We start from the raw sequence: 15,001 nt of genomic DNA on the forward strand, positions 1-15,001 counted from the left end.
TCAAAATGTGGCAGTTAGTAAAAGCGTATCGTTACCCGGTTATAGAAAGACGTACATTAAAACGGGTTCAACGTACAAAAATTATGTGGATGGTTTTATGACATGCAAATAATTATTGGTTTCCTTTTATATGTTTCTTTTGTAATATATATTTATTGTTTCATATCTATTGTATATTTTAATTATAAACTTTTGTTATTCTTTCGCTTTAAAACTAAAACAAATACATATGTAGCTTTTATAATCCTCGTCGTCGTCGTCGTCGTCATCGTCATCGTTCTCCTCCTTCTCTTCGTTAATGATTATTCTTATTAAATTCCATTTTTTCATTGTTGCAGTAAGTGAAAGTCGCTCTGCATAAGCTAAAAATATCCTTAATTTTTATTAAGTGATTTCAAACCTTTACAGATTTCTTAATTTTAGAGACTGAGAGTGAAAGAGAGAGAGAAGGAAAAGGTTGGGGAAGGAAAGTTTCTGTTTGCATATCTAAATATATATAATATGTATGTATATAAACGTTACGTTCAAAAAAAAAAATATATAATTATTATAATAAACAAATACTTCTACTACATTATACAGAACCCTGACGTGTGTACATCTTCATTCATTTAAAAACAAAACACGTACAATTCAGCAAACTTAAGTCAAATACTTTACGGGGAACTTAGGGTGGTGGTGGGGAATTGGGAATTTTCGTTTCAATAGTGTTACGGCAAGTTGAAAGTCGTTGCGGTTGTTTTGCCGTTTATGAATGTCGTCTATTGCCATACATTGCCAATATTAAGATTACCAAATTGCTGTTGTAGACTACTAGCGTTGGTGGATGCCGCTGTGGGAGCATTATTTTGGGGCACCATCATAGAAGCTGTAGGAAAAGCTCCCATTAAACCTTGATTGTATGTTGGTTGTGTGGACATAGCCGCTGAGGGTTGCATGCCGGGGAACAACATGGGGTGCTGTCCATTGCTGCCAGCTAAGCTGGACATTAGACTTTGATTTGTATGCATAAGGTTTGCAGCTTGACCACCTGTAGCCATAATGCCACCCACATTTTGGTTTTGTGGAAAGCCTGATTGCATAGGAAATTGGGCAAAGCCTGTGTTCGAAACACCTATGTGCAAACCGGACATGCCAGGGGCACTAAAAGCCGCTGGAGCGGTCATGACGGGAGCATTGTACATGCTTGCTGAATTTGGCGGCGTCATAAATTGGTGTTGCTGAGCAGCTGCAGGCACCCCAGCACCCATAAAACCACCTGGAGCCATGCCCGTAAAACCGCCAGTATTACCGAACATGGAGGATTGCGAGGCCATCTGTGGCTGCTGCTGTTGCTGTTGCAAAAAATTCATTGCCGGCGTTGGATTGGGCGGTGCCTGTCCATACAATGCCAATATGCTATCCTTGGTCAATTTTCCCGATTTGTCCTTATCTGTTCCACTATTCAGAGAACCCTGATTGAAAAAGTCTTCTTCCTCTTTGGCCAAAGAGTTTTGTGAAGCATTTATATTGTTTGAATGTTGCTGCTGCTGTTGCTGCTGAAGCTGAGTATCGCTGTTTACCGGCGTAGCACTTAAGAAACAACTGAAGCTATCGTTTTGTAAATCACTTATATTCGAGGAGGACGACGCTTGACCTGTTAACGAATTTTGCACTGGTTTTGTGGGCGATGCCAAACCCAATAAATCATTGCTATGATTGCTATCCGCAGCAGCCGCAGAACTAGTTGAAACACGCTGTATTTTGGGGCTACTTCCACTTTGTCCTGGCTTCGGTTTTGGCAATGGTGCTGGCAAGGGCGATGACTTTGCCATACCAGATATCGAGGACTTCTTGTCGTTTTGTATATTTGCCGAACCGCTTAGGACGCCAATACCCAATGAAGTATTGGCCTGTGCCGCTTTCTTTTTGCGCTTTTGCCTTTCTAATTCCTCGTCAATTTCCTTGGCCCAATCGACTTTTGGCGGCGATGGTGGTACCCATTCGCGGGCCAAGTACTTCTTATGCTCATATTTGGCACGTATAAAAGATTCCAAGGCAGTATCAGTCTGTGGCCTTCTAAAGCCATCGGGCAATTGTGCCTCATACACTGCTCTAGCACGGGAATTGCCCATCTGCTGTAGTGATATAACCTGTTCGGGTGTCCATGTGTCCAGATTGACAGATTTGACACGTGATATGTGTACGCCAAGATTGCGATGTATGCCAGCACAACGAATGCAGAGAAAAACGCCTAAATTCCATGATGCCCATCGTGGTCCTGTGAGAAAAATCAATGTTTTAATTATTATTTCAAGTGAAATTTTTAAGGATAGGTACCTAAACGTACGAATGTCCCAAAATCTAGCCATATTCCGGGTCTATGACCCAAGACGAACATTCGTGCAAAATTTCACGATTCTAGATTTAGCCGTTTGGGCTGGGCGATGATCAGTTAGTCAGTCAGCAATCAGTCTGTCACGCAACTCTTTTATAGATTATTTTCAATGGTTTTGTTACCCACCACCATAGGATGGTGGTCATAACACCTCGAAATATTGATCTAGGACCCAATAAAGTATATATATCCATATTCAGAGTCGAACTAGCCATGTCCGTCCGTCTTCCGAAATCACGATAGCGGTCGAAAGCGTAGAGCTAGCCATTTGAAATTTTGCACACATACTTGGTATTGATTTCAGATTTCGATATAGATCCCATATAAACTATATCCCGATTTGACTTCTTAAGCCCCTGGAAGCAATTTTTGTCCGATTTGGCTGAAATTTTGCACATAGTATTCCGTTATGATTTCCAACAACTGTGGCAAGTACGGTTCGAATCGGTCTATAACCTGATAAAGCTCGCATATGAACCGATCTCCCGATTTGATATCTTGAGAACCTGGAAGCCTCAATTTTCATCCGATTTGGCTGAAATTTTGCACGTACTATTTTGTTATGACTCCCAACAACGGAGCCAAGTACGGCTCAAATTGGTTTATAACCTGATATAGCTTCCATATAAACCGATTTGACTTTCTGAGGCTCTGGAAGCCGCAATTTTTCTCCCATTTTACTGAAACTTTGGACATGGTGTTTTGTTATGATGCCCAACAACAGTACCATGTAAGGTTCAAATCGGTCAATAATATGATATAGCTTCCATATGTTATGATTCTCAACAATTGCGCCAAGTACGGACAGATTCGGTCTATAACCTGATGTAGCTCCCATATTTTAGCAGCATCCATGGTGGTGGGTTCCCAAGATTCGGCTCGGTCGAACTTAGCACTCTTTTACTTGTTTTGTCTTTTTTTGTCAAATCGCTCGCAGTATGTATTTCTAAAGGTGTCTTGGGACCAATTCAAAAATGTCGTGTCTCTAACTTTTGTCACTCATACCGAATTGGGCTTAAATGCCAATACCGTACATCGTGGAAGAATCGATAGAATAGCGCCACACAACCCACATTTCGACGATGTTCAAGGGAAACAATAGAGTTGGATACCCTACCATATCCAATCAACACCAACGCCCGCCTCTGGACACGGTCAAGCAAGAATGATTTTGGAGCTCCGGTCCATATATCCAAGTTATGTTTAATCTTCGGGAACGAACTTTTTCGTATATAAAAATTGTCCGCTTTGGAGCTGTAGATAAAGCGGCACGAAGGGTAGAATACGAAAGCGATGTTGAAATAATGCAATGATCGGAATTTCCAAGAGGTGAAAGTATATTAACTTCGTACTTTTCGGGATGAGAAGTTAAGAAAAGATCAAGAGTATTCATCTGTTGTCCTTCGACACACGGTAGGTGCGTCGGTTCATTCACCATTTGCGCCAATTCATTCTGCGCGGAAAAGAGCTCGGCGCATTGGCCCTCCGGAGTCGTGTGGCCCGAATGGGAAAGCCAAGAGGAGTTACGGACATTAAAACCCCCAGCGACAACGATTTCACAGTCCGGAAAATCCTCCAAAATTCTCCTTTAGTATCGGAAAGAACGTCGAAGCCATTAATGGAGGCCTCCCTTTCCATGTTTGGACTTCTATATAAAAATCCGAAATTTGTAATGTGTGTTCCAATCCTGAAGTTGACCCATAGGGAGCCAAATTCTGGATCCTGTGAGTCCAGGTGTTGCCGTCTTAGGAATACTACATAGTTACGGACATATACCAAAAAACCTCTGTGAGAAATAGAAAGTGAGAGGGTGTGATACCCAGCAACGTGAAAATCCATTGGATCTGCATCCTCATGCACCTGTATCTCACATAGAGCTAGTACATTAGGGCATTTTTTTTCTTTAGTACCCTAAAACATGGAGAACTCATTTATCCTTCTTCCTCATTTTCAATTTTTGAACTCAATCAAGTTTCAATCATATTGTATATGAAAGATCCTTTGTAATACGCTTGTCAAGACCATGGAATATTTTACCAATGTTAAGCCCGGCTGGGCGATGTTTGATTAATAAAATATAAATAAAATTATATGAAATATAAAAACACCAATAGATAAACAAAAACAAAGCAACGTGGTCTATCATACCAAATCAAATGTAAAGGAAAGAACAACGACGACTGATAAGGATGTGAGAACACAAGACAAGGTATTAACAGCACTAGAACAACTTTCTCTGAGTGCCGGGCACTCACCAGACTTTGACAACGTAACAATATTGGTCAAAGAGCGAAAAGAAACAAGTAGAAAGGCGTTAAGTTCGGCCGGTCCGAACTTTGGATACCCACCATCTCGGGTATATATGTAAACCACCTTTTGTCATAATCCGGTGAAAAATTCATAATTTTGGCCCCCATAGCAGCTTTATCAAAATATGGCCCGATTTGGACCATATTTGATCAATTTTGTAGAACAAAATATTGGTCTTTTTGGTAGCCATATCCAAATATAGACCGATGTGAACCATATACGACACGGATGTCGAAAAGCCTAACATAAGTCACTGTCAAATCAAATTGGAGCGAAATCGGATTATAAATGTGCCTTTTATAGGGCCAAGACTTTAAATCGAGAGATCGGTCTATATGGCAGCTATATCTAAACCTGAAACGATCTGGGCCAAATTGAAGAGGACTGTCGAAGGGCCTAAGACTTCGGCGAAATCGGACAATAAATGCGCCTTTAATCGGCCTATATGGCAGCTTAATCCAAATTTGGACCGATCTGGGCCAAATTTAAGAAGATTGTTAAAGGGCCTAACACAACTCACTGTCCCAAATTTCGGCGAAATCGGACAATAAATGCTTCTTTAATGGGCCCAAAACTTTATATCGGGAGATCGGTCTATATGACAGATGTATCCAAATCTGGACCGATCTGAGCCAAATTGAAGAAAGTTGTCGAAGAGCCTAACACAACTCACTGTCCCAAATTTCGGCAAAATCGCACAATAAATGCGCCTTTTTTGGGCCCAAGACCTTAAATCGAAAGATCGGTCTATATGGCGGCTATATCCAAATCTGGACCTATCTGAGCCAAATTGAAGAATAATGTTGGAGGGCCCAACACAACTCACTGCCCCAAATTTCGGAGAAATCGAACAATATAGGCGCCTTTTATGGGCCCAAAACCTTGAATCGAGAGGTCAGTCTAATATCCGAATATCCGAAATATTTATAAAGGACTTGTAGTATACGCACTGACGTATGTATTGAAAACTACAAGGATGACATTATCACCTAGAAGGGAGTGCGATAGATTTGAAGAAGCGTCACCGAAGGGTGATGTGCCAGATTTACTACGGTGAATTAAAGACTAGCCACAAACCTCACAAAAGCCATATTCTCTTATATCAGACTTATGTGTGGCCAGAAGAAATGAACGAAGAGACCACTTCCACGCACATGATATTGAAATCATACTAGAAGACTTAATAGCCATGATAGGAAGGGAGAATACACAAGAGATAACGCCTAATAATGGGTTGAGACTAGGTAAGGTTACGTTAGATTTAAGTGGCAGTATGCCATCAGACTCACTTAGATGTTTTCGTCCATTGTGATACCATATCACAGGAACAGAAGAAGGAAGATGCCTTCTAGTTCCTACCCTTAAACCATCCAGACCACTTTAAAAAGCCCAACTTCTTGCGAATGTTCACATCCGCTAAATCAGACAGGTTCTCAAAGAAATGAGAACCTAAAGTGGAACTCCTTCTGACTGTCAGTAAGGGACACACACACACACACAGAAGGTGTTCTATAGTGTCTTTTTCTATGATGTCCTCACAGCTTCTGCAAAAGTCGTTACTGCTAGGGCAAAAGTGGCGATTATGCAGTGACCTGACATGACGGACACAATGACTGAGACATCTCTTCTAGCCAGTGACAGCAAAGCGGTAGACCTCTTCAAGTCTAGATTTGGCCACATAGTTTTGGAATGTTCACTGTCCCCTTTGGGTTACACCATCTATCATTCGTTTTCCCTCGGACCTGAAGGCAAGAATGCGACATACAGAACAACCCTGCAATCAGTAGCAAGGGGGGAGAAAAGTTCGAATTTTCAAAAAAAATTCAAACATTTTTTAATTGGATTTGGAAATTTCAATAATTTCTCGAGTGTTGAAATAAAAAGAAGAGTAAAGCTCACTAAAGATATGAAACCGAGAAGGAATGGAAAAGGTTTTAGATCGGATGCCTTAGACGATACTTGAGGCTGAAAGCGAAGCACTGCTGCTAGCGTCACAGTCTTTGATCCTAAACGCATGGATCAAAGCTACAAGACAGAACGGGCCGGGGGGTTAACATTGATGACCCAGGACGGGCAGAGATTCGAGGGGAATGATGTTTAGGCGAAGAAGTCGAGTGGAAACAGCATTTATGGCGTTGTTGTTGATGTAGCAGTGTGTTTTGTTTTATTCTTCGTGTGTTTGGATGTGTTAAATATCCAGATCCAAGAACTCTGCCACTATGGTGGAGTGCGTCCAGTAGGATCTGGGTTTGAGACGAGTAGGTCTAGCGGGCAGTTAAACAGGTGGCGTGTATAGTGCGGTCCCAGGTCACAATTGGGACACACATCAATCATTGCTCTGTTTTTAAATTGAGCCAGAACGACTTTGGTTTGCGGGGGGAGGCCAATTGCTTCAGGTGCAATGGAAGGCGGTCGTTCTCCAAGGACCACATTCACCTGGTAGCTGTTCACCGCATCTGCTACCGTATCTGCATGTATGTTGTCTTGACCCGCTTGATATGCCGCTTGATCTAGAGGTTCTCTCTTGCTCTAGATGAGGTAGATCTACCTTAAGGATTCTAGGCGGTGGATACCAATCCACAAGATGATGATTTGGATGGTCCTGCGATAATATTCTAGAAGGTATTGCTTGGATACCATTTAGTTTTGTCAACGCACGGGTAGGATCTTTGGTGGTCCTCGTGAAAAATGAGGAGATAGCCCGTCACAGTTCAAAGAGCGGTTCAGATGATGATTTCTTTGTACGTGGTCAACAAGGTTTCTTTGTCAGCACCCCAAGTGCTGCAGGCAAGTGACTTGAGGACCATGTTTCTACTTTTGACTTTATCGCAAATTGCTGTGGCATGTGGGAAGAATGTGAAAGAGCTGTCAAATGTGACATCAAGTATTTTGGGACACTTGATGGTCCTAATCATTTCTCATCCTCATATGATACGATCTCTATGCTGTCTGGAGGGGTGGAATGGAAGATAGGTAGAGGTTAAACAGTGCCGGAGATCACCCCGCCTTAGGGTACTCCCGGTTTCACTCTACGGTTTTTCGACTTCTTATCCCTAAATTCCACAAAGGATTTGTTGGCAATGTCCTCAAACGAGAACCGTCCTATCACATGGCCTGGGCTGATTGAAGCCACGACAAAAGTGTGTTGTGATGCTATACAAACAATTTTTTGTGGTATGCAGTCTTCGAAATTCATGCTGATTCTCCAACGAGGCTCCGGAGTAGACCCTCAAGCGTCTTGGCTACTGGTGCCCCACCTCATTACTCTGATCCTTTCCAGGATTACTCTGCCTATTCTCCAGACCTCGGGTACTATAAGAGTATTCAACGACTGGTTGAGGAATGTTTTAAGGTATTCGACTCCAGGTAGATCCAGATTCTTCAGCATTAGTGTAGAGATTCGGTCGAGGCGCCACACCTTGGATGACTTGCCGCCTCGCATGACATTTGTAACTTCGTCCATGATAAATTTTGATGCCTGTCCATTGGCTCGGAGACCACGGACACGACGAAAGGCTCTTTTAGCCTTGTCACTCTTGGATTGAGCATCATAGGCACTCAGTATTTAAGCAAGAGCCGGTGCCATCCAGCCTCTTACTGAGTCTCTGTACTCGATACCGCTAATTGTTCGCGACTGGAGTTGCATCTACTCCGTATGGAGCATTCCACTATCCGCAACCTGTAGACCCGCCCGGTAGCTCCCAGCAAAGCTTCTTGTGATAACGAAGAATGCCCAGCCACGGGATAGCTGTGAGCACCACGTAAACTGCAACATTGAGGTCCGATCTGTGCGATGTTCATTTCGTATGACATTTGTAACTTTGACCACGGATACAACGAATGGCTCCCCTAGCCTTGTCACTCTTGAGATGGTCAATAAATTCACAATTGAACAAACTGGCACATCTCTTCAGGTCAATTACTGTTACGTCGCCAAAAATGACTGAGGTCCTGTCATTGCTTCTACCGGTGTTCGAGAGTGACTTAACAGTAGATCACAGCTACATTGCTACAAAGTGTTCCAGCCACAAATTCTGCCGTTGTTCATTGACTTCCCTGTTTAATTCCAGATTCAGTTCGTTGATTCCGCGGTTAGTGGGGTGGATGCAACGAATCCCATCACGCTCCTCTGTGGCTACCGCTGCCTGCGCCCAAATTACGAGTTTTCAAGATACATCACTCAAAAGATGATGGAATGCAATGAAAATGACTGGCGAGCTGCTGCACCTCCTCGTAATTCTAGTGGGCGCATCCTCATTCACCGTTCAGAACGTGGAGTCTTCAATCCAATTTTCCAAAGCTATGCACCGCTGTTCATTACCAGACGTTATGGCCAGATAATAGGCCATTAATGTCGGGCCTGTAAACTTGGTAATTATCTGGAACACAACAAGTTGATCTTGCCTCGGAGACAATTGCAATTCTAGAAAGATACACTTCCTGGCAACGGAGGTCTTGCTATAGCGTATATTGCCGCACGGGAGAAGTCTGAGGAGTCATAGTCCGACGACTATGTCGTCGAAGGCGACGACGACATTTGTGATCCATTGCTGTCTATGTTCGCACAATACCTTGCTATACATTCAGTGTCAGTCCCGGCACGAGATAACTATGAGCACCACACAGACTGAAACTTTGAGCTCAAATCTGTGTTGTGTTTCTCGTTATCACGAGAAGCTTAGCTGGATGCTAACGGGCGCGTCCACAGGTTGCGAATAGTGGAATGCTCCAGACGGAGCAGCTGCAACTGCAGTCGCGGATAATCAGAGCGAACGAGTAAGGTCTCAATGAGAGACCTAGCCACTTGCTTAAATACTGATTGCCTATGACGCTCGATATGGCAAGGCGAGTTATTGGCGCCTTCAATTAAATAATATTCGCGACGATCCTTCGTATGGACCGGAACGAGCTTGTTCACCTATAAGAGCATGACGAGGATCGCCATCTCCTCATGCAAATGTGACTTCAACAACAACAACAACATATTCAGTGCGACAATACTCATACTGCGACAAATTCGCCCACTCCATGCACCAATTACACCTCACCTACAACGACCGATGATGGAGGCGGTTCTGGTAAACCGATTAGAACCAGGGTCCGGGTTTTTCTTCAATCCCGACAGGGATCAGAAGCGTGCGGAGAAGGCATGTGTCTCTCCCATCAGGAAAAAGGACGAACACAACGATGAAGGGTTCCATCGTGTCAGTCCGGTACACAAAACCGCCTGCCATGGGATTGTATGGTATTCTCCCGTTACTCATGACCTTTCCAGGCTTCAGCAGCGGCATTGCATGAGAGTGCTTAAAGATAAGTTGAGCATCTGTTAGGTACTCGAAAGCCTTTGATAGGCCCATAGCCACGAGGTCTAGAGAAGACGACAAAGCTTGACCTGGTTGAGATGGCTATGCAAAGCATACACATACAAACTGCTCACAGCGAACGAGAAATATCCAACGAGACTCAGCAAGATTGGCTAATGGTTAGAGAAGGGAAATAATAAGTCCGTGCGACTCTCCCTTGCTCGACATCTGTTCAGTCTTTACCAGTAGTATCACTCTGCCCATTTTCCTCACATCGAGGGTTATGAGAGTGCTCAAAGACAGGTTGAGGATCTATGTTAGCTACACGTCTCCCGGCACATCTAGAATCTTCAGCATCAGTGCAGGGATTCCGTCGTGGCTCAGTGTCTTGGACGATTTGCTGCAGCGGATGAAATTTGTATTTGCGTTCTTGGCAAATTGTGATGGTCGTACAGGCTGTACTCCGGGCAACGTATGCAACAAATAACACTCTGCCTTGTCCTGTCACTTTCGAGATGTTCAATAAATTGAGGGTGGAACAACCCAGTACATCTAAAGGTTGGCAGATAGACAGAAGAACATCTAAGTGGACTGTCAAATGAACCTTGCCTAATATACAATAAATTGTGATCTCGAGATTAAATCAATGGAAAGAATGGATATGTCATACAAAGGCAAAGGTCGCAACAAGACAATTTAAGGACAATCCCATGGCAGCCGGTTATACGTACCGGATTGAGCCGATAGAGTTCTTCATCGGCAAGGGCTGCCCCCTCAGTGTATAACACACTCCTACAACAACAACAATTTAAGCAATAGCAACGGAAGACCTAAACTAATTGTCATCAAGTTCCCGCAACGATCGGTTCTAGGGGCCGAAACGAGCTTGCTCATCGATAGGAGCTTGACAAGGATCGCTATCTCACATGAAAATATGTGGCTACTACAATAAGACCTACACTGCACAATTGACACGGCACGGGAAAGGAAATGGTCTTTGACGATTAATTTTCTAACAGATCAAACCTAATCCAATAGCAGTTATTATCCACCAAATTAGAATGTTTCGTAATATTACTATTCACTTTCATTGTTTGAAAAGGAATGTTCTGGAGAATGTGTCAAAGGTATTATCCTGCATTCATTACTAATTTTATTATTTTTCTCATAGTATATATATGAACATATGTAATTGTCTGCCGTGTTAAACTCAAACCTAGAAACATATGCTGCTTGTGATTAAACCAAAGTACCTGTAAACACGACAACCAGATAGATAGACGGGAGTGGACTAAGGATGGGTGTGCCATAAAAAAAAACTATTAACTCCCCTCATCATTTTCGTAATTCCTATTTCTTTTTTTTTTTTAGAAAACAAAATTAATTTTTAAAATATTTATTTACATTGTAGCGCTGTATTCATATGGTACTGATAAAAAATAGTTTTTTTTTATGTACACAAAAGTGCACTCGCAGTACATGATAAATATTTAAATCATCATCAGGTTGGGCGGGCAGCAACAGCAAGCACAAACACCATAACACTACGCTGTTGTGGTCTTATTGAATTGTTTATCAATAAAGAGCAGAAAAGGCAAAAAACTTAACATATAAACAAGCCATGGACACAAATGGGCTGTCGTCAAATTGCAATGTGAATGATAAACAATTTATAAGCTGCCGGCCGCTAGGTAGAGTAAACGAAGAAGCACCGCCTAGTCAAATACGACATGAAGCCCCAAAAATTTTGGCCATACAAAAATACAACAAAATTGCATTAGCTCCAAATTGAACAGCCACTTGAATAGTTTCCCAATAGCAATGGCAATAACAAAAACGTATCAGTATTGATGGTGTTTGCCAATCGTTTTGTTAACTAAGTACACACATATATGACGCATCTCTTTTGTGATGAATATAAAAACGGCCTAAACGTCATCATCAAAAACTCTAGAACAAGACTAGACCACAGTTGTTGTCTCTTCCCCGTTGTGAAGATTGTTGAAATAATTGCAAACGTGTTCTATGTTCCAAACACTTGTTATCAGCAGCTATTGTGGCCGATATTTTCATAGTCGCTAACCATCTCCCCACCCCATTTTTCCCATACATTTCTATTGACAACAGTGTAAGTTTTCAGTTTTTTCGGGGGGTTTAATTTAACTTACCCTTTGCATCACAATCCACACAGTATTTGTTGTCCTCATCCCTAAGCATTTGTGTTAGAAGAGTCTGACATTTTTCCTGTATTAACTTGGTCCTTTCCGTTTCTTTGCGACTCGATGTTGTAGAACTCATCTCTCCCACTAGCGCTCAAGGTTTAGCAACTTCTGGTCGATTGGTTTGTGGGTTTCACTATCAGTACTTGTTGGGATTTACACACCCTTTAGCTATGACCTTTTACCGCAGCTAAATACACAATTTCAATTTAATAATAATTTATTAATTATATTATTATATTAATAATATTATATTACTAAAACTTAGGGATCTAAAAGTCGACTTTGGGCAAATCGATTAATCGACTTTTGTTGTCGAAAGCCGAAGTCGACTTTCACCGAATGAAAAAGTTGGATAATCGACTTTGAAGTCAAAAACAAATCGAAAAATGTAGAAATGGATTTAAACCATGTTTACACTTGGAGCAAATATAGATTTGCGACGAGATTTCGGAAATCTCGTGTTTTGTAACGAGGTTTTCCATACATTTTCAGTGTAAGCAAATGTCCTTATTTGAGAGGATTTGCCGAACATCTGTTTCGAAATTCACATGCAACACTGCGTTTGTATTGAATACCGGTTATTATCGGTAGTTCTTGGCAGAACTTTTTCTCAACATCTGACAATTTCTTATTAAAATTATAAATGTTTGTAGTCAAAATGAACAAAAATCGTTCCACAAACTTAGTTGCTGTCAAAAACGTCACTGTTGATAAATAAAAACCGCATAAATCGTAGTGGAAATGGGTTTTGGAGATTATCTCAAATCAAGTAGATATGGGCTCTAGTGGAAACATGTTTTTACACTTGGAGCAAATCTAGATTTGCGACGAGATTTCGGAAATCTCGTGTTTTGCAACGAGGTTACCTATACATTTTCAATGTGAGCAAATCATCTATTTTGAGGAGATTTACAGTAAATCTCTTTCGAAATTCAAATGCAACACTGCGTTTGTATTGAATACCGGTTATTATCGGTAGTTTTAGGCAGCACTTTTTCTCAACATCTGACAATTTCTTCTTGAAATTATAAAATTTGGAAGTTAAATTTAAAAAAATCCTTTCACCAATGTCATTGCTGACCACAATATATATGCTGAACACAATAAAAATGCAGATCAAATTACAAATGCTGTAAAAAACATTCCTGTTGACATTTGCAAATCATTTGAATCGTAGTGTAAACGGATTTTGGAGATTATCTCAATCCAAGTGGATTTGGGCTCTAGTGTAAACATGATTTTAGTTATTAAAGTTATTATTAATATTAAACTAAAATAAAACGCCCTACCCGCTAAATACCCTATATATTGCTTAAACATTGACACAGCTATTAGGAAAACACTAAAAAAACCAATGCAAAATTTTTTTAAAATTAAACTATTCATTAGAGCTGGCAAACTATCGATAATCGCAATATTCAAAATATCTTTTAAGTATATTTTCAGTGTCGGATTGCTTAATTTTATTCAGTTTTGCAAAAAATTTTTACTTTTGCTATAGTATAAATATATTAATCGATATTCAGTCAAAAGATTATATATCGATGGTATCGATAGTGCTATCGATATATTGCCAGCTCTACTATTCATACCTTCTTAAAGCCTAGTACTGACTTTGACTTTTCACACGAACAACTGTTAACAACGCACTATAAAAAATGGCGACGAAGATAATGTGAACGCATTCCGTACAAGTGGTACTGAGTTCTATGAGCAAAATAGTAGCAACATGTCGCTGCATCAGGATAAGTTTCGCACAATTTCAATTGCAAATGTAATTAAATGCCCACGAAAAGGGCCGAATTAACTCTTGTTGATTGTATTCTGACAAAGAAAAGAGTCCGTCGGATTTCGCAATAATTTAATAGGCATTTTCGCTATGAATGAAGCCAGTAATAGGATTATGGTGAGTATTAACTTCAGTTTCCACAGTGAAGCTCCATATAAATAGAATGGTGAAAAAACTCTGTGAAAACAATTTCATTTGTGACTTCAAGTTTTTTGCCTGTTAAGCCTAGTACTGACTTCCGCTTTTGGCCGAATAACTGTCAAACATATTACAAAGAAATGGTGACAAAGAAACTGCGAATACATTCCGTAGAAGTGGTACTGAGTTCTATGAGCGAAATTGTAGCGACATGTCGCTGCGCCAATACAAAATTCGCTTCAATTAATTGCCAATGTAATTAATGTCAATGCTATTGTCTCCAAGATATATTCATTTATAGGTAGTGGCAGTTGCCCAACAACAAAATATTGAGTGCACAATTTGTCAAAATCAGTGAAAAGTGCAACACTGATTTTGCGTATGTAACTAGCTCGCGCCATTTTTCGTTGTTTGTGTGTTTCGGTGTTTGTGTGTGTTAGGCTCTTAACTATTATCCACACACAATTAACCAAAACTTGTTGACAGATAGTGCTTTCGCGAGAAAAAATTTTACTCAGCTGTTTACAGTACACTACCTGATAATTATGTCATAGTTGTCTCAGTTGTTTGACTTTTCTTTGGTTTTGGGAAGAAAAGAGTCCGTCGGACGCAATTATTTAATATACTAAATTAAATTATGGAGAAATAATAAAAATGTATGGAGAGTAATTCACGCATCCTATTTTCATTTTGTGCTCCACTGTTCTAAGCCCACTTTGACATTTGAATTTACGGCATTTGCCAATCAAGATAGTTTCGTTGTGACGTAATGACGCTACGTCTTAATTGTACCATGTAGTGACATTACCTCATAATTGTACCATGAGATTTCAGAAATCTCGTATATTTATTTACAGGTAGT

General features: G+C 40.8%; 2 protein-coding genes across 2 annotated transcripts in view; both read right to left on the minus strand.

Annotated features, from left to right (window-relative positions):
• The window catches only part of LOC106087051 (protein FAM8A1), a 325,072-nt gene that overhangs the window by 1,479 nt on the left and 308,592 nt on the right, over window positions 1-15,001 (minus strand). The window lies entirely within an intron of this gene.
• Window positions 359-12,485, minus strand: LOC106087053 (stromal membrane-associated protein 1). Its single transcript, XM_013251938.2, has 3 exons — window positions 12,468-12,485; window positions 12,159-12,399; window positions 359-2,260 (listed from the first exon to the last, which is right to left on the minus strand). The coding sequence occupies exons 2-3, from the start codon at window positions 12,286-12,288 to the stop codon at window positions 762-764; spliced, it is 1,629 nt and encodes a 542-aa protein (XP_013107392.2). The 5' UTR covers window positions 12,289-12,399; window positions 12,468-12,485; the 3' UTR covers window positions 359-761.

Source organism: Stomoxys calcitrans, chromosome 5 (assembly GCF_963082655.1).
Source record: "Stomoxys calcitrans chromosome 5, idStoCalc2.1, whole genome shotgun sequence".
NCBI classification, from domain to species: Eukaryota; Metazoa; Arthropoda; class Insecta; order Diptera; family Muscidae; genus Stomoxys; species Stomoxys calcitrans.

What these genes read in the sequence shown, in the direction of transcription:
- LOC106087053 (XM_013251938.2), bottom strand. Translation starts at nt 12,288, where the DNA reads ATGAGTTCTACAACATCGAGTCGCAAAGAAACGGAAAGGACCAAGTTA. An exon ending in TGTGGATTGTGATGCAAAGG is followed by an intron (nt 2,261 to 12,158) that starts GTAAGTTAAATT and finishes TTTTTCTCACAG; the next exon opens with GACCACGATGGGCATCATGG.